The 20,000-nt window shown below is 43.6% G+C and overlaps 1 protein-coding gene across 1 annotated transcript in view; it reads right to left on the bottom strand.

Annotated features, from left to right (window-relative positions):
- LOC143289998 (adenylate kinase isoenzyme 5-like) overlaps positions 1-20,000 on the bottom strand; it is a 62,850-nt gene that overhangs the window by 21,542 nt on the left and 21,308 nt on the right. The window contains exons 8-13 of the mRNA XM_076599296.1: positions 19,302-19,526; positions 17,470-17,645; positions 15,062-15,175; positions 13,545-13,736; positions 10,224-10,313; positions 9,519-9,537 (exon numbers count right to left, since the gene is read on the bottom strand). Coding sequence (XP_076455411.1) covers positions 9,519-9,537; positions 10,224-10,313; positions 13,545-13,736; positions 15,062-15,175; positions 17,470-17,645; positions 19,302-19,526 — 816 coding nt within the window. The remainder of the gene's footprint in view (positions 1-9,518; positions 9,538-10,223; positions 10,314-13,544; positions 13,737-15,061; positions 15,176-17,469; positions 17,646-19,301; positions 19,527-20,000) is intronic.

Here is a 20,000-nt window from a genome sequence, read left to right as displayed (position 1 = left end):
AGAAGTCTACCACCACCTGTCTTACCACGGTATCCAAAACACACAACCACAAGATTGCAACAGAAGTTGACTAGCTTTTTTACCCAAAACACACAACAAAAAAACACACATTTAACAGATGTCGACCATCTGTCTTACCACGGTATCCAAAACAAACAACAACCACAAGATTGCAACAGAAGTTAACAAGCTGTTTTACCCCAAAAACACACAACAAAAAACACATTTAACAGATGTCAACCAGCTGTCTTAACATGGTATCCAAAACAAACAACAACCACAAGATTGCAACAGAAGTTGACTAGCTTTTTCACCCAAAACACACAAAAAAACCCACACATTTAACAGATGTCAGCCAGCTGTCTTACCACAGCATCCAAAACATACAACCACAAGATTGCAACAGAAGTTAACAAGCTGTTTTACCCCAAAAACACACAACAAAAAAACACACATTTAACAGATGTCGACCACGGTATCCAAAACAAACAACAACCACAAGATTGCAACAGAAGTTGACTAGCTTTTTTACCCAAAACACACAACAAAAAAACACACATTTAACAGATGTCAGCCAGCTGTCTTACCACGGTACCCAAAACACACAACAAGCACACGCATGCAACAGAAGTTGACTAGCTGTTTTACCCAAAACACACAACAAAAAAACACACATTTAACAGATGTCAGCCAGCTGTCTTACCACGGTACCCAAAACACACAACAAGCACACGCATGCAACAGAAGTTGACTAGCTGTTTTACCCAAAACACACAACAACAAACGCTGAACAGAAGTTGACAAGCTGTCTTACTACCACATCCAAAACACACAACAACAAACAAACACCCGAGCAGACCTAAGTCTGTCTCCTTGACTGATCTACAACAGAGGTGCATGATTATTTAACCCTTTCAGTGCCAAGCCTGCTTTATGCTCTGTGACAACTATCTACCAAGGGATGTTTTAGTCATTGAGGATTAAAAAAAAAACAACCCCCGCCCAAAAAAAAACAACAACAACAACTCTAGCATGCAAACTGTTAAAGGAAAGTATACATAATCTATACTTTTTTTTCTGGAAGGAAAATGAATATCCAGTTATGACAATTTCACATGATTTTGATTATTTTGTGACTGGAAAATTTCTACAATGACATAAACATGTGAAATAAAATAACTTTATCTTCTCGTCAAGAAGAAATTACAGCTGGTACAGGTGGAGATAATTTTTGGGGCTCGGTGTTTAAACCAAACTTGGTACTGACCAGAGAAAACAGAATTGTTAAAGGCTACCAGGAACACCCCCACACACATACTAACACACAGACATACAAACAAATGGACACACAGACAACCGGATCAGGGTTATTACACAGACTCACTTTGTTTGTACACATGAGCCAAAAATTAACAAAAGCAACATTCAACAGTCAATGTCATTTCTAACAACGCTGTAAAGAAGATAATGTAAACACCAAAGCAAAAAAATCAAACAAACCAACAACAAACAAAGAGCAGGCAACTATAAATCAAACAACAAACAACACAACCTTGATCATTTTTACTTAACTCTTTCACCACACCACCAGAGTTGACTTTAGCTGACTAGACAATGCACTGCCACAGGCAACTTTAGTCAAGATTGAGGGGTCATGTTAATGAGACCATTTTTCACACTGTAACAAAGTTTTACAGTTGCAGCCTGTTTCCCACAAATAGAACAGCACGATTAATCTTTGCCTCCTGACCGAGTTTGAAGAGTACAAGTCTTTCGTGTTGCTTTGACATGAACCGAAGCCTGAGACTGAGAGTATCATATACAAAATATTTGGTGCTGGGGAGCACTTATTTTACACAGACACTTAGCAGTGAAAGAGTTAAGAATGAAAAAGCTTCAAAACAGACCATTTACAAAACAGTCATTACAAACACTTCCAAAACACCAACCACCCAGTCTCTTTCACGACAGGGTCATGAAGCGATTCTAACAGCGTCGTATGTCAATGTTCCTGCACAATCTTACCTGCTGTGGCGTCCAGCTGTGCAGAATAGGAGGGGTTTGCAATGTTGTCACCAGTGGTTGTGGCTGAGGCTGCCTCTATCACCTCTTCTGTGACTGGTTCTGGAAAATTGTGTGTGTGACTGATAGATAAACCAGTTGTGCATATATATAAAGAAGAGGAAAGAAATCATTTAATAACTAGACAAATGAATGGACAAATTATTTCAAATGAGTCCTAAAGAAAATAAATGATTCTGTTGATAAATTGATAACTGAGTTAACTCTAAATGATTCTGTTGATAAATTAACGATTGAGTTAACTCTAATGATTCTGTTGATAAATTAACGATTGAATTAACTCATTTGGTGCCATGCATTCGTCTGGCTTTTATTGCCTATTTATATGCCAATGATTTTTCTAGCATACAAACTACTGCAAAAAAAAAAAAAAAAAAAAAAGTATGCACAACATTTCTTTTTCCGGGAGGAAAATTAACAGACGATCAATTTCTGACCGTTTGAAGTTTATCAAAACAATTGATTATCAATGAGTAAATCAAAAATACGAAATTAAAAAAAAAAACAAATCTCACAACATTTCTGAAAATTTATGCTTTAGAATGTTTGTAAATTTAGCTGAAATATGCCGTAGAAAATAAAAGAAAAATAATGAATAAGCGAGTCTCCATATCTTATGTACACACACAGTCCTGAATTATGATCCAAAATCCTGACATTCTACTGATATCCAGTCCAGCTTTGGCAACTGCAGTAGATGGCAAATCTGACATCAAATCTAATCTTTTTTCAAACTTTTTTTTTTCTTCAACTGATAGAGTTATCAATATGCGAAACAATTTGTTGCTGCAGGAACACTTTAATTAAAAAACAAAACAACAAAAAAATAAAAATAAAATAAACCTTCAATAGACAGACACTGGAAGGATTGTAACTTCCAAAAAATAGAAAATCTATTCGAAGCTATCCATAAGATTAGCAAATGTGCATCTCCAACACCAGTTAAAAAGAAATTATAAAAAAAAATAAGAACAAACATATCATCTACATATCCAGGGGAAAGGCGGAAGAACCCTGTGAGCTGAGCAGTGATAGTGTTTCTTTCTTGTTTCGTTCTGTTTCTCAGGTGAAATAGAAATGAAAGACACGGAGCACGAGTTGTAGGAAAGCACTGCACACTCTGCGCACACTAAATTGAAGAAAGACACACACGCATGATCTAATACATCTTCACACAGACATGCACACACACACACACATACACACACACACACACACACATCCCACCCCACCCACTGACCCACCCACACCCACACATTTTTTTTTTTTTTTTTTGGACCATACATCATACTTAGGTTGATTTTTGTTAGATCTATTCTCATGAAAGACTTCAGGAAATGATGAGTGGGTTATTCTGCTAAAAAAAAAAAATAAAAAAAAATAAAAATAAAATAAAATAAAATAAAAAATAAAAAGAAAGAAAGGAAAGTAGAAAAAAAAAGAGAAAAGCAATGAATATTTGCAATGCTGTAGACATTCGCTTTCCGTTTTCATTACAGTACACACATTTTTTGTTTTTTTTAATTCTATTTATTTATTTTTTTACCATATGTCATACTAAGGTTGATTTTTGTTAGATCTGTTCTCATGAAGGGGTTCAGGTAATGAGTGGCTGGGCTATTCTGCTAAAAATAATAAAATAGAATTAAAAAAAGAAAAAAAAGAAAAAGAGGAGCAATGAATATTCACAGTCCTGTAGAAATTTGCTGTCCATTTTCACTAGGTTATTCTTTGCTGCACAAAAAACCTGCTTGAACCATGACAGTAAACTGAAACTAGGGTCTAGCCATTTTAGAGGTAATTAATGCTGTTTATGCCCCTGAAAACGGTACATGACTGCCTGCATGGCTGGGGTTAAAACAGTCATACATGTAAAAGCTCTCTCGTGTATATGAGTGAACATGGGAGTTGCTGCCAATGAATGAAAAACAAGAAGAGACAGTGCTATTACTTATGTAAAGCTGATCATATGTTGTTGTTTTTTTGTTTTGTTTTTCTATATAAAAAAAAAGGACATTACAGTAACAGAAAGCTCACCAGTCTTAAATACACACTCCTACCGGATGATATAAAAACAAAATTCACTTCAAAAGTGACTTGCATTTGTGATCATGTAACTACGTCCATATATATATATATATATATATATATATATATATATATATATATATATATATATATATAATCAACTAACTAATGTTCACTCATATACACGAGAGAGCTTTTACATGTATGAATGTGAACAGCTGGTGACATTTTTACCTCATTCATTTATAAATTCTGCAGTTCCACAGATTTTCATTGAAAACATTCAATATAAAAATCAGCCTATGTTTGAAATTGTTCAGTTTAATTGGGAGCCCTAATAAATCTCCATAGTAATGCAACCAGTTGATTAGTTAGTGTGGTGCTTTATTATCTTAATCTGTTTAAAGAAAAAAAAATACACATTAAAAAAAAAAGTATATTCAGATGGGAGTGTGACAAAATGATTAAATGAGACAAACATGGGATGGGATCACTTTTCATCTATAATCACAACTGTGGATAGATATCTAAACAAAAAGACAAACGGACACACACATTCACACACGTCCTTCAACTACCATGCATGCCTGAGGCCACACTGATTCATGCTCACTTTCATACGGAACCCAAGAGATTAACACCGACGTACAAGGCACAGAAGTGCAGTGGGGTTAGTGTTCAAACCTCGCCAGCACACGGCAGCTGACCCCCTTGTTTGATGGCAGTGTGCTTTCTAAACAAAAAAACCAACATGCTGTTCCCAGTGTTTCATGCCTCACATTCTTCTTCTTCTTCGTTCATAGGCTGCAACTCCCACGTTCACTCGTATGTACACGAGTGGGCTTTTACATGTATGACCGTTTTTACCCCGCCATGTAGGCAGCTGTACTCCATTTTCGGGAGCGTGCATGCTGGGTATGTTCTTGTTTCCGTAACCCACCAAACACTGACATGGGTTACAGGATCTTTAACGAAGGTATTTGATCTTCTGCTTGCATATACACACATGAAGGGGGTTCAGGCACTGGCAGGTCTGCACATATGTTGACCTGGAAGATTGGAAAAATCTCCACCCTTTACATACCAGGTGCTGTTACCAAGATTCGAACCTGGGACCCTCAGATTTAAAGTCCAACACTTTAACCACTCGGCTATTGCACCCGTCATGCATCACATTCAATTGTTCCGTCCTTTCAATCACTCCCACACCCCTTCCCTCCCTGCCCTGATCAAGTGGATGGTTTGTCTCTGAGTTCCCCACCCCCTCCCTCCCTGCCCTGATCAAGTGGATGGTTTGTCTCTGAGTTCCCCACCCCCTCCCTCCCTGCCCTGATCAAGTGGATGGTTTGTCTCTGAGTTCCAGCTCTGGCTCAGCCTCTGAGCTATGCTCAGCCTCCTGCTCTGCTTCCTGTCCTTTGCTTGCAACAGTTTCAGTTTCAGTTTCTCAAGGGGGCGTCACTGCATTCGGACAAATCCATACACGCTACACAACATCTGCTAGACAGATGCCTGACAGCAGCATAACCCAACGTGGTTGGTCAGGCCTTGAGTGCATGCTTATATATTTGTGTGTCTATCAGAGTGGATTTCTTCACTGAAGTTTGCCAGAGGACAACAGTCTCATTGCCATGGGTTCTTTTTCAGTGTGCCAAATGCGTGCTGCACACAGGACCTCGGTTTATCGCCTCATCCGAAAGACTAGATGCTCAGTTTGATTTTTCAGTCAAACTTGGGAGAAAGGGCGAGCGTGGGATTTGAACCCACACCCTCGCTGACTCTGTACTGGCAGGTGATTGTCTTAACTATTCCGCCACCTTGCTTGCAACATTAAGCTCTACAAAATGTCTCTCCCCCACCCCCAACCCAAATCCACCTCCCCCAAAACTTCTGGTATTCTTCACATATTCAGTCCAGCATTCACTGACAGTTTGGGTTGTTGTTTTTTTCAGGGGGTTGATGAGAGGGGGGGGGGGGGCAACTGCATTAGAAATGTAGTCGGCAAACTGTTTCTATTTGTCTTTTTTTTCTCTCCAAGAGAAACAGAAATGAAAGATACAGAGCATGAACTGCAATAAACAAAAAGGCACAGCACACTATACACACACTCTTCAGAAGGAGAAGAAAGTAGCACACAGATCATCCAGGATCACACCTTCACCTCTACCAACCCCTCCCCCCCACTCCCCCCCCAACCTCCCTCACTCACCCCCATTCCACCACTCCCCCACCCCTACCCAATGGGGTATGACAGACCCAGAGTGAGAGAAGTCTGAAGTCTGAATGGTTTATTGTTTAGGCCTTTCTGCCCGTGACAACAGGGGTAAGGGGGGGGGGGGGCTTCCGTGTTAACATCCATTATAAAGAACAGCGCCAATATATGTAAAGCAAACAAAGGGTAGAAAAGAGAGAAAGGACAGAGTAAGACAGACAGAGAGAGAGGGAGAGAGGGACAGAAAGAAGAAGAAAAAGACAAAAGATAGATGGGCTGATTGGTGTGTAATCATGCGTCATTAACCAAAGATAGACTTGTTTCTATGGGTGAAGGCTTACCCAGAGTGAGAGAGAGAGAGAAAGAAGGAAGAGGAGAGACAGAGAAGCAGGGAGGAGGGAGACAGAGACAGAGGAAGAGAAAGAGCCGAGAGTGCGGCCGGATTGTTCATCAGAGGAAACCAACAACAGAACACTGAAGAGAAAAAACAGCATCAGAGGGGTTAACAGTGACACGCTAGGCACACGGTGCGGTGGGGTCAGTTAGCACAGTGTTCATACCTTGCCTGCATTACACCACAGCTGATTCCAGTGACACGCTAGGCACACGGTGCGGTGGGGTCAGTTAGCACAGTGTTCATACCTTGCCTGCATTACACCACAGCTGACTCCCGTGTTTGATGTCACCGCTGTGCTTTGCTTTAACTCACTCAGTACGGCCAGTCCTCTCTTCTCCTCTACACAGACCCCTCAGATGTCCAGTGGGTGTCTGAATGACCCAACCTTTAGCTTCCGTCGTCAGAACTGTGGTATTCTTTGTCAACATTCACCTCTTCAGTATAAGAGCGTTCCGCTTGCAATATTTTGATGATGGTAATTGGGATGAAACGCTGTTAACGTCGTCTCTTTCGCCGTTCATATGGAGAGAGTTAAAAAACCACCACCACCATGCTGTTCTCTGCATTTCATGCTTCACCCCCTTCATCATCATCACTCTCTGTCTTTGAGGTCAACTCTGGGTCAGCTTCCTGCTCCTCTCCGTCTCTCTCCCTCTCTCTCCCTCTCCCTCTCCCTCTCTCTCCCTCTCTCTCTCTCCCTCTCTCTCTCTCCCTCTCTCCCTCTCTCTCTCTCCCCCTCTCTCCTTTGCTTGCAACATATTAGCTCTAGCGCTGGGGTCGAGAGGATGGTCATTCAGATTTCATAATCTACACTGACAAACAAAAATGATAAACGCATTTTTAAAACTTTCTCTGAAAACAAACCCCACAGCTCTGCAGTGGTAAGGAACGGTTTCAGACGAAAGAACCCTGTACTGTTTTTTCACTGATTAAAAATGTTCCACGTGGTGCTCGTGTCACCAGATGACCGCAGGAAGCGAACTACAGCATCGTCAACAAGTCCAAGGTGGAGCAAAAAGTTTGGCTGGGCGATCCCGTGTGCAGTATGTAGTTGCGCACGACTTTACCGCACTTAATGTCAACAGCGGCATCTCACGTAAGTTCTTCTCAGAATGTTGCGACCGAAAGCAGAACGACGACGTTGATGTTTTACCGTTGCTGAAACTCTTGAATCGATTCAAACCGAAAGTTCAGAAACTAAAGAGGCAAAGACGAAGAAGTCTGTGTTTCAAGCCATCAAACTGATCTCTCTGACGATCAAATCAGACAATGACTACGTGAGGGGGAAGACGATGGGTGCCGGGTGTGTGGGGTGGGGGGTGGGAGGAGGTGTGTTCATCACACACAGCAGGAGAAGTAATGGGGGTGGCATGCAGAGACTGCCTGGCTGGAACGTCGGGGTGCGCTTCTACAGTACGTTTCTGATGTGTGACTGGCATGAGGATTTCATTTTCCACCCTGACGTTCCTAGCTCTGTACGTCTCAGATAATACTCAGATGTATTCCCAAATACTTTAACAAAATGTCTTCAATCACCGATATGTGTGACGGGACATTAAACAAAATTCCTCCTCCTCTGTACGTCTCTGCACACGTATGTCAGCTGTGCACCACACCCCCTTTCAATAATCTTTCACGTGTCAGTTACCTTTTTTTTTTTTTTTTTATCTATTCATTCATTTATTTAGTCATCTATTCTTTTATTTACTTCTTCATTAATTTGTCCTTTAAAAACTTTTCGTGTATCCTTATTTACTTATTTATTTATTTATTTGCTTATTTATTTGTTTATTTTATTTTTTTTACATCTTGATAAGTATCAACACTTTCGTCAGCTATCTGGTGCACCTATAACACTGATTTTCTGCTTACTGTGTTTCCATGGATATAATCAAACTATGTGAGTGTGTTGTGATGTTTAATGCAAAATTGGGAGCATTTCCCACATAGACTTCTTCAGAGCTGTGACACTGAAGTGAAAACTTCACTATTTCCATAAAATATATAAATTTAACATGTCAAATAATCAGCTCTGGTTTAGTGTTTCGCTTGTGTGTGTGTGTGTGTGTGTGTGTGTGTGTGTTGTGTGTCTGTGTGTGTGTGTGTGTTGCGTGTGTGCGCGTGTGTGCGCGAGCGTGTGTGTGTGTGTGTGTGTGCGTGTGTGTGTGAAAGTGTGTGTGAAAGTGTGTGTGTGTGTGTGTGTGTGTGTGTGTGAAAGTGTGTGTGTGTGTGTGTGTGTGTGTGTGTGTGTGTGTGTGTGTGTGTGTGTGTGTGTGTGTGTGTGTGAATGAGAGACAGAGAGAGAGACAGAGAGAGAGAGAGAAGGAGAGAGAGAGAGAAGACAAGACAAAACAAGACAAGACAAGACAAGATAAAATTCTTTATTTTCGAGGACTGGCGCACTTTTTTTCATCCAGTCCCCGCCCTGAAACAGGGTCTACACTACATAAAACTACATTATATATATATATATATATATATATATATATATATAGATAGAGAGAGAGAGAGAGAGAGAGAGAGTATATGTATGTGAGCACATGCATGTGAGTGCCTGTGTGGTGTTTGCATGCATGCATATGTGTGGGTGTCTGTGTGACTGCATGCATGCAAGTCTATGTTCGTATGTGAGTGTAACTGTGTCTGCATCGATGTGCACCTGTGTGCCTGTCTCTCTCTGCACTTATGTACAAAGCCTTTTTTTTATCCTAAAAAAAAAAGAAAAGAAAAAAAGTGAGGAACAGTGACATAGACAGACAGGAGGCAAAACACCGCCTACACACGACAAAACACCCAGCTTACCTTTGTTGTCTGCTGCGCCCTGGAAACAAAGAAAGTACCATTAGAAAAAGAAATTCCTGAAATTCCACACACACACACACACACACACGCGCACACACATTCACTTACTCATATGCGTACACAGTAATTCCCCCACCCCCCCCCTCGATTTTTTTCCTTCCCTCGTCTAATATCACTTACAGTGAAAAGACGTTAAACTAAAGAACAAACGAACGAACAAATTCCTGAAAACTGAGATTAATTGTCTTTAACACACACACACACACACACACACACACACACACACACACACACACACACACACACACACACACAAATTGCCACATTAATGCGCATAAACCTGAACAGAATGCTAAACCAGCAAAAACTACATGAGATGCATTTATAAAATGGAGCAACATTTGCAAAGGCATGCACACACACACACACATGCACACTTACACACACACACACACACACACACAGACAGACACACACACACACACACATGCATCACCACCACCAATAAAACCTTCCCTTGAAACCACCCCTTCCACCAAGCACACACCAAATTCATACCCTGCAAACACACAAACTTAAACACAAGCCCTCCCTTACAACCCCCCCCCCCCCCCCTAACACACACACACACACAATCACTCACTTATAAATGTACACTCACTCACACACACAGAGACACACACACACACACACACACACACTTACTGGCTGTTCCGGTTCCCTGCCATAAATGGTATAGTCCAGGATCATACACAGGTCGTATTGAATTTCGTCCTCATCTCTGTCACCATCCACCTGAAGGACACACAGCAGCCACCCGGTAATGTTGAGTCACTTTTGACTCAAATTTGCAAACAACGTGAGTCAACGCAATACCCACAGCCACCCGGTAATGTTAACTCACTCAGTACGGCCAGTCCTCTCTTCTCCTCTACACAGACCCCTCGGATGTCCAGTGGGTGTCTGAATGACCCAACCTTTAGCTTCCGTCATCAGAATTGTGGTATTTTTTGTCAACATTCACGTCTTCAGTATAAGAGCCTTCCGCTTGCAATATTTTGATGATGGTAATTGGGGTGAAATACTGTTAACGTCGCCTCTTTCGCCGTTCGTATGGAAAGAGTTAAGTCACTTTTGACTCAAATTTGCAAACAACGTGAGTCAAAGCAATAACCCTGTGTTTCAATTGTCTGTGTGCCTCTGTGTGTGTCAATGGTAAACCTTAACCAAGTGGACGACATTGATTTCGACTCTCTATTTCAGTTGAGTAAATCTGACATCACAAGAGGCAACGCAGGCAAATTGTTTGTTCCGTTTTCTAACACTAACCTGAGGAAACATTCATTTGCTATCAGAGTGGTTGGCAAATGGAATTCTCTACATTAAACTTACTAACACTCCAGTTTTAAGAGCCTCCTTGATGCAGATGCAAATTTTAAAGATAAAGAATATGACTTTGATAACTGAGACTCTTCTCATACCAATCTATATGAAATTCTATATGTAATTGTAACACGCTGCACTAAACACCTTGAAAAATACTGGCAAATCAATTGACGGAGCACAAGAAAGCCGTGAGGCTATATAAGCTCCTACCTACCTACCTACCTACCTACCTACCTACCTTAACAAAATCCATTTCCTCTGGAAACCCTTTATCTGTCGCCACCAAATTTGAGCTAAACAAAGAAGACAAAAATAAATCTTTCCACATGTACCAATTATAGGAATGCAATTGCTCCTGGCTAAGTAGTTCTGGATTGTCAACACTTTACTTAGTTTAGCCTCTGGATCTGCAAGATTTTCTAGTTTCATTCCCAGTTTTGTTGCTAGGTAATGTTTGTGCTGCCGGGATTAGTCTCTGCTTGTGGTTTTAAGACAGCATGACAATCTCTTCCTGTCTAGAAATGACACTGACTACAGAAGAGGTTACTGACTGAACTAGAGTGAACACGTCTTACAGTCAAGTTGGAGCCACTTCTTGGTCAACCTTATTGCCTGAAAAGTCAGTCACCGTGAGAATTGTTCTGCACATGTCAGCAACCTTTGTTGTGAAGCAGCAGAGCAGTAAAGTCATGGTAAAGACTGAAAAAGGTTATAAGTTCACCAGATACTAACACACACCTATGAGCTGAATGGATAACAGAGAAATATAGAATAGAATAGAATAGAACAGAATAGAATAGAATAGAATATGTCTTTATTACCAAGTGTACCGGGGTCACAAGGAATATGGGGGGGGATAGTATATAACAAGATACAAACACAAATCAAAAATCATACACAAACACAAATTCAGTAGAAATTAGGATACATACAAGTGCATATCAATATAAAAACTTGTGCATATCACACATGCATGCACTGCACACACACACACACACACACACACACACACACACACACACACACACATGGATTCAATGTGCCTGAGAATTCCACAAACAGCACAACATTTCAACAGATCTGCATAAATTCTTCATTTTTAAAAATCTTTACGGTGAACAGTCCCACTTTTGAGGAAGAGTCAAAGCACGCGGACTGTGCCATAGTTGCTACACAACATCTGCTACACAACATCTGCTACACAACATCTGCGGTGCTGAAAGACAACAACGGATGCCTGACCCAGGTATAAAACTAACACGCTGATCAGGCCGTGAGAGCCTACTTCGGCTTTGTGAAAAACACGATGGTGGTAAGCATGAAAATATGATTTGGATCAACTTATCCATTTCACACATACTCTCTAACTGCAGTAATTCTTCTTCTTCTTCTGCATTCGTGGGCTGCAACTCCCACGTTCACTCGTATACACGCGAGTGGGCTTTTACGTGTATGACCGTTTTTACCCCGCCATGTAGGCAGCCATACTCCACTTTTGGGGGTGTGCATGCTGGGTATGTTCTTGTTTCCATAACCCACCGAACGCTGACATGGATTACAGGATATTTAACATGCGTATTTGATCTTATGCTTGCGTATACACACGAAGGGGGTTCAGGCACTGGCAGGTCTGCACATATGTTGACCTGGGAGATCGTAAAAATCTCCACCCTTTACCCACCAGGCGCCGTCACCGTGATTCGAACCCGGGACCCTCAGATCGAAAGTCCAACGCTTTAACCATTCGGCTATGGCGCCCGTCACTGCAGTAATTGAATTGTGAATATGAAAGAAAATAACCCTAAAAGCGAAGATTACCCAAGTTCAACTTTCTGTGTGGAGTGTTTATCAAAGCTGGAGAGCGGTGAGGAAGACAGGGGAAAGTTAGAAATGTTTGATATTTCAGATCTATTTTAGATCTTTTATGTGGGAGAAGGCATCTGATCCGCTGATCATATTTGATGAAAGAACTGGACTTGTATGTATTCACGTACATGCCTAAGATTGTGTTTGTATTTGTACTATATGTATTTATGACTGCTGATTACTGTGCAATGTTGTAATCAAGCTGTGTATTTTGGTTTTCATCTTGTACATGCATATATGTGTACAAGTTGTGTTTTTTTTGTTGAACGTGTGTACAAGTTACTGTGCCATAGATATTGTCAGACCTGAATTTTAACTCATTCTACCCCACAGCTACAAGCCTGCTACAACTCCCCAGGACCAGCACTACATGAGACCACTGCAGAAAAAAAAACAGGGTGGTTCACTTAAACAGCTAAAACTGATGGAGAATTGTTGATTTAATCAGTGAAACTAAGCTTCATTTTCCTGCTTCTGGAATCCGTAAACGGTTCGTTTAGAATGCAAACTATACCAAGCAGGAATAAACGAAATCAGAAAAGTGTGTTGGTACGAGAATACTCATACCTGGTCCACAGGGAAAGTAATCATGGCACAAGTTAATTTTTACCTGGAGCCTGGAGTAGAATAAGATAAGATTTTTTTTTTAAGGGAAAAAAAACACACCCCAAAAAACCAACCAACCAACCAAACAAAACAAAAAACAACAACAAAAAAACGAAAGCATATATATATACATACAGAAACAGCACACTCCCACACACCTATACGTACCGCAACCAGCTTTCCGCTGTCCTCAATAGTCTTCAAAATGGGCAGCGTGTTGTTCTTGAAGAACGTCAGCTTTTTGCCGATGGCCGTCAGGTTGTCGTCGATGCGTTCGCTGTTCTTCCCTCTCATGCTCAGGCGGTAGTGAAGGATGCTCTCCTCGCAGTCCAGGAGGATGGTGAAGCTCTGGCCCCCGATCTGAACACAATCAATTCCATGAGTCTGATTTCATCAGCACCCCTGAAAACGGAGCATGGCTCAGGGTAAAAACGGTCATATAAGTAAAAGCCCACTTGTGTACATACGAGCCAACAGAGGAGATCCAGCCCACGAACACAGAAGGAGAAGAAGAAGATTTAATCAGCTAATGAACTGACTAACAGCGCAACAGCCGAGTGGTTAAAGCTTTGGACTTTCGATGTGAGGGTCCGTGGGTTCGAATCTCGGCAAACGGCGCCTGCTGGCTAAAGGGTGGAGATTTTTCCCGATCTCCCAGGTCAACACGTGTGCAGACCTGCTTGTGCATGAACCTCTTTTGTGTGTGTACCCATGCAGAAGATCAAATATGCATGTTGAATATCCTGTAATCCATGTCAGCATTTGGTGGGCAATAGAAACAAGAACAAACTCAGCATGCACACCCCTGAAAATGGAGTACGACTTCCTACACAGAGGGGTAAATAAACAAGACGTTCAGACACGTAAACTGTTACATGTCTGTCTGAGTGTGTATGTGTGCTTGACTGAAACCTGATTGAATGACACCACCCCTCCGCCCACATATACCTCCCCCCATGACCCCCCAACACACACACACACACACACACCCACACCCACATGCATCACTTTATCCTTTCTGTGACTGTGTCAGTGATGATGCCCAAAACACATCTGCCCTGCCCCCCCCCCCCCCACCACCCCTCCTCCCCCCCTAACCCCCCCCCACACACAATCCCTTCCTCCTCCCAGTGGAAGTGTGTCAGTGATGCACCCGACCTACCCACCCACCTTCCCACACTCACACACACACACACTCTTCACCCCACCCCCACTCACCCATCACTTCCTCCTCCCAGCCGATCCATCCACACCCACCCCACACCACACATCCACACACACACACACACATGCATCAATTCATCCTCCCGGTCACTGTGTCAGTGATGATGCCCCCCCCACCCCCTCCAGCCCCCCCTCCCCCACACCCCCTCATGCATCAATTCACCCTCTCTGTGACTGTGTCAGTAATGCTGCCACCCCCCCCCCTCCCCCGCAACCCCCCCTACCCCTCCCACACTTCCACCGACCCACACAAACACATGCATCCCTTCCCCCTCCCTAGTGACAGTGTAGGTGTGCAGTGTGCAGTGTTGGTGGTCACGGACCTGTTTGTTGAAGTCCTCCAGCTGGGTATGCAGAGCAGGTGATTGTGTCTGTGTTTGTTAGTTTTAAAAGTGTCTAGTGAGGTAGGCAGCCTAACTCCGTTTTCGGGGAGGACTGTGTCAGTGTTGGTGGTCACGGACCTGTTTGTTGAAGTCCTCCAGCTGTTCCAGGTTACGAGGGAAGCCCTCCACCAGGTAGAAGTGAGCGTCAGGCTGACTCTTCAGGGAGCTGGTCAGCAGGTCCACCGTCACATCCTGTCACACGCACCACACTCCCAGGTTGGGTTGGTTTGTTGGTTGGTTTGTTTCTGTCTGTGTCTGTGTGTGTGAGTGGATGGGAGGGGGGGGTGCATGGGTGTAGGGGGTGGGGGGTGGGTGAGTGAGTGTGTGTGTGTGTGTGTGTGTGTGTGTGAGAGAGAGAGAGAGAGAGATATTTTATTATTGTTGAGTTTTTTTTCGTCGCATGTTATTCGCTTCTGCAATATATTTTGCAAGTGACTGTAGTGAAGTTTCCTGATTTAAATTAAGCACTCCAAAAATATCTTCATACTTTGCTGAATTTGTTTTAAATACAACACATTTTTCTCGAATATCGTCATAAGCTTTACAACTAAACAAAAAATGTAACTCATCCTCCCTTGAATGCCCGCACATCGGACAAGGGGAGAGTAACGAGGGCTCAGTCTGAAACCACTTTTCATAAGCATTCAAACCAATCGTTCTCGTTCTAAATCTGGCGAGACTTGTTCGGTGCCACTTGTTTGTCACGACTGTGATATATTTTTCTGTTTGAAATATACTTTTAAAACTATAAAACCATCTATATTTCTCAGTGCTTTCCATTTTACCGTGCCAATTCTGTTTATATGAAGCAATTAGCCTATCTTTGAATTCTGAAACAAATCCTTCTACACATCCAACTCCCTGACACATAGAGAGAGAGAGTGTGTGTGTGTGACATGGATCATTTATTTTATTTGATTATTTTTTGGGGTGGGGGTGGGAGTGGGGGGCTTGTGTGTGTGTGTGTGTGTGTGTGTGTGTGTGTGTGTGTGTGTGTGTGTGTGTGTGTGTGCGCATGCACACACTCACACATACATACACACACACACACTCACACACTCACCTTGTACACACACACACACACACACACACACACACATACACACCAACCTTTACACACACAACACACACATACGCACACACACACACACCCCTTCTACACACACACACAGACACAAACACACACCTTCCACACACACACACACACACAAATACAGAAACACAATCATCACTACACAAGCCTTTTAATCTTCTCCCGTATCCCTCCACACTCACACACACACCTTGATACCCACACACACCCTCACACCCACAGACACACACACCTACAGACACCCACACACCCACACACACCCTCACCCACAGACACCCACACACCCACACCCACACACACCCACAGACACCCTCACACCCACAGACACCCTCACACCACAGACACCCTCACCCACAGACACCCTCACCCTCACACCCACACACACCCACACACACCCACAGACACCCTCACACCCACCCTCACACCACAGACACCCTCACCCACAGACACCCTCACCCTCACACCCACAGACACCCTCACACCCACACACACCCTCACACCCACAGACACCCTCACACCCACAGACACCCTCACACCACAGACACCCTCACCCACAGACAGCCACACCCACAGACACCCTCACACCCACAGACACCCACACACCCACAGACACCCTCACACCCACAGACACCCTCACACCACAGACACCCTCACCCACAGACAGCCACACCCACAGACATCCACACACCCACAGACACCCTCACACCCACAGACACCCTCACACCCACAGACACCCTCACACCCACAGACACCCTCACCCACAGACACCCTCACCCACAGACACCCTCACACCCTCACACCCACAGACACCCTCACCCACAGACACCCTCACACCCACAGACACCCTCACACCCACAGACACCCTCACACCCACACCCACAGACACCCTCACACCCACAGACACCCTCACACCCACAGACACCCTCACACCCACAGACACCCTCACACCCACAGACACCCTCACACCCACAGACACCCTCACACCCATAGACACCCTCACACCCTCACACCCACAGACACCCTCACCCACAGACACCCACACCCACAGACACCCTCACACCCACAGACACCCTCACCCACAGACACCCTCACCCACAGACACCCACACCTACAGACGCACACCCCCACAGACACCCTCACATACAGATACCCACACCCACAGTAAAACACCAACAAACGCCCTCACACCCACAGACACCCACACCTACCGACGCATACCCCCACAGACAAACACCCACACCCACACCCTGATACATTTACCACATACTATAAGACATCCACACACACACACACACACACACACACACACTCAGTGACACACACATACACCTTCACCCCCCCCGTATTCCCACCCACTCACACCCACCCCACCATACCCCCACCCCAAACACACCTCCGGAGCCATCTCCCCCTGTCTCAGCAGGTCGGTCACCATGCCCCACTTGGCATCCGCGCTGCCCTCTGTGGCGATCTTGGTGCGCAGAATGTCTCCCATGGACAGGTGCACGGCCTTGGTGTAGCGAGACAGCAGCCGTTTACACTGCGTCCCCTTCCCACTGGCTGGACCACCTGCACACACATGTTTCAAGTTTTAATTATCCTTTCACTCACTCCTACTGGAGTATGGAGGATTACTGCCAAATGATCTTTTCATGCCCAGAACAAAAAATTTCCAAATACACAACAATGTCATATTAAAGTTGAGAAAACACAAATGTCTTTTCACTCGAAAAGTATAGCTAGGCAACATTTGCAAATCTAATCATCTTACTTACAGCTAAAATGACTTTTTTGCCTCCTTTGAGCATATTACAAAAATTAAAAACCGATTTTGGAGACAAATATTTTTAGGAGCATATCTATTTTGTAACTGATCATGATTGGGACATTCCATTATAAAATGAAACTCATCCCAAATCACAGACATGTTACAAACCTTACAAAACCGTAACTCTCATGGTATGCCTTTGTGTCTCCCTGTTTCTATTTCCAGCTTATGATTACTACTTCAAAATCTGAAGAAGCTGATAACGTAATTATCAGGCATTTGACTTATGTATTTTTCTATACCAAATCCAAACACACCCAGACTCAACACGACAATACACACAACGTAAAGAAACGCAGCAGTGTTCTTGCCTGCTGTGAAAAAAAGAACACGATACGAAGGACCCCCAAAACCCTCTCTTCTTCATCATGTCGTCGTCGTCGTCATCTTCTTCTTCTTCTTCTTCTTCTTCATCTTCTTCTTCTTCTTCATCATCTTCTTCTTCTTCTTCTTCTTCTTCATCATCTTCTTCTTCTCCATTCATGGGCTGCATCTCCTGTGTTGTTACTCCCTCAGCCAGCTTGAAACTTCCCCAGTTTTTTTCTTCCTTCACTGTTGTCTCCCTTCTATAATTTCTTCTTCTTCTTCTGCGTTCATGGGCTGCAACTGCCACGTTCACTCGAATGCACACGAGTGGGCTTTTATGTGTATGACCGTTTTTACGTGCATGCTGGATGTGTTATTGTTTCCATAACCCACTGAATGCTGACATGGATTACAGGATCCTTAACCTGTGTATTTGATCTTCTGCTTGCGTAAACACATGAAGGGGGCTCAGGCACACTGCACCTATGTTGACATGGGAGATCAGAAAACTCTCCACCCTTTACCCACCTGGCACTGTTTCCAAGATTCAAACCCGGGATCCTCAGTTTGACAGTCCAACGCTTTAACCAGTCGGCTATTGCATCCTTTCAACAATAATAACAAGAAACAACAGTCATGGATGAACCTTGCAAGCATAGGTAGGCCTCCTTCAGTCATGGCTGACCACGGATAAAGTATATCCGACCTAATGTCTAACTGGGCTGTCTGCTTGGACCAAGCAGCGTCGCCTGTGACTGTAGATTCCGATGCGAGAGAGACAGTCTCTGTTGCAGCGATCACATGTGTAAGCTGATGCTGGTCTGTTGGCTGCCGTCCCTTTTCTGCGAGCTCACTTTTCTGCTGCAGCAGCTGACAGTTTGTCCTCACCAATCCGCAGCTGATTCTTGAGAGTGCTTCTCCATCTGTTGCGGTCATCTGCAAGGTCCTCCCAGGACTCAGTGTTGATCTCAAGCGCCTTTATGTCGTGTTTGCCAATGTGTTTGTATCTTGCAAGCACAATCCACAGAAACACACCCAGACTCCACACAACACTACACACAGAACATAAAAAAACACGACAGTGATCTCACCCGCTATAAAAATGATGGGGGCTTGGGGCATGTCCGGCTTGCGACCTTCGTCCTTGACCGTGACCTCTGGCGGCATCAGGTGAGCGGGCAGAGGGCCTGTAGCAGCAGCAGTGGCGCCACCTTCTTCCGCTGCTGCCGGTTCCGGAGAGCTGGATGATTTTTTTGGAGTGGCCCTTCCACTGCGTGCCGACCTGACCCGTTCTGGTTTGGGCTCTTTGGGCGGCGCTGACAGGAAAGCAGAAAATGATAGTAATAATAATTCTTCTTCTTCTCCTTCTTCATTCGTGGGCTGCAACTCCCACGTTCACTCTAAGTACATGAGTGGGCTTTTATGTGTGACTGTTTTTACCCTGCCATGTAGGCAGCCGTACTCCATGTCCAGGGGTGCGCATGCTGGGTATGTTCTTGTTTTCATAACCCACTGAACGCTGACATGGATAAAATCTTTAACATGCGTATTTGATCTTCTGCTTGCGTATACGCCCAAAGGGAGTTCAAACACTAGCAGGTCTGAACATCTGTTGACCTGGGAGATCGTAAAAATCTCCACCCTTTACCCACCAGGAACCGTAACCGAGATTCAAACCCGGGACCCTCAGATTGAAAGTCCAGTACTTTAACCATTCAGTTATTGCACCCATCGATAATAATAATAATGATAATGATAATAATAATAATTATCATAATAATAATAGCAAT

The sequence above is a fragment of the Babylonia areolata genome, chromosome 14, assembly GCF_041734735.1.
Source record: "Babylonia areolata isolate BAREFJ2019XMU chromosome 14, ASM4173473v1, whole genome shotgun sequence".
Taxonomy (NCBI): domain Eukaryota; kingdom Metazoa; phylum Mollusca; class Gastropoda; order Neogastropoda; family Buccinidae; genus Babylonia; species Babylonia areolata.
Note: the sequence above shows the minus strand (reverse complement) of the source record. Positions and strands in the feature narration are given on the sequence as shown.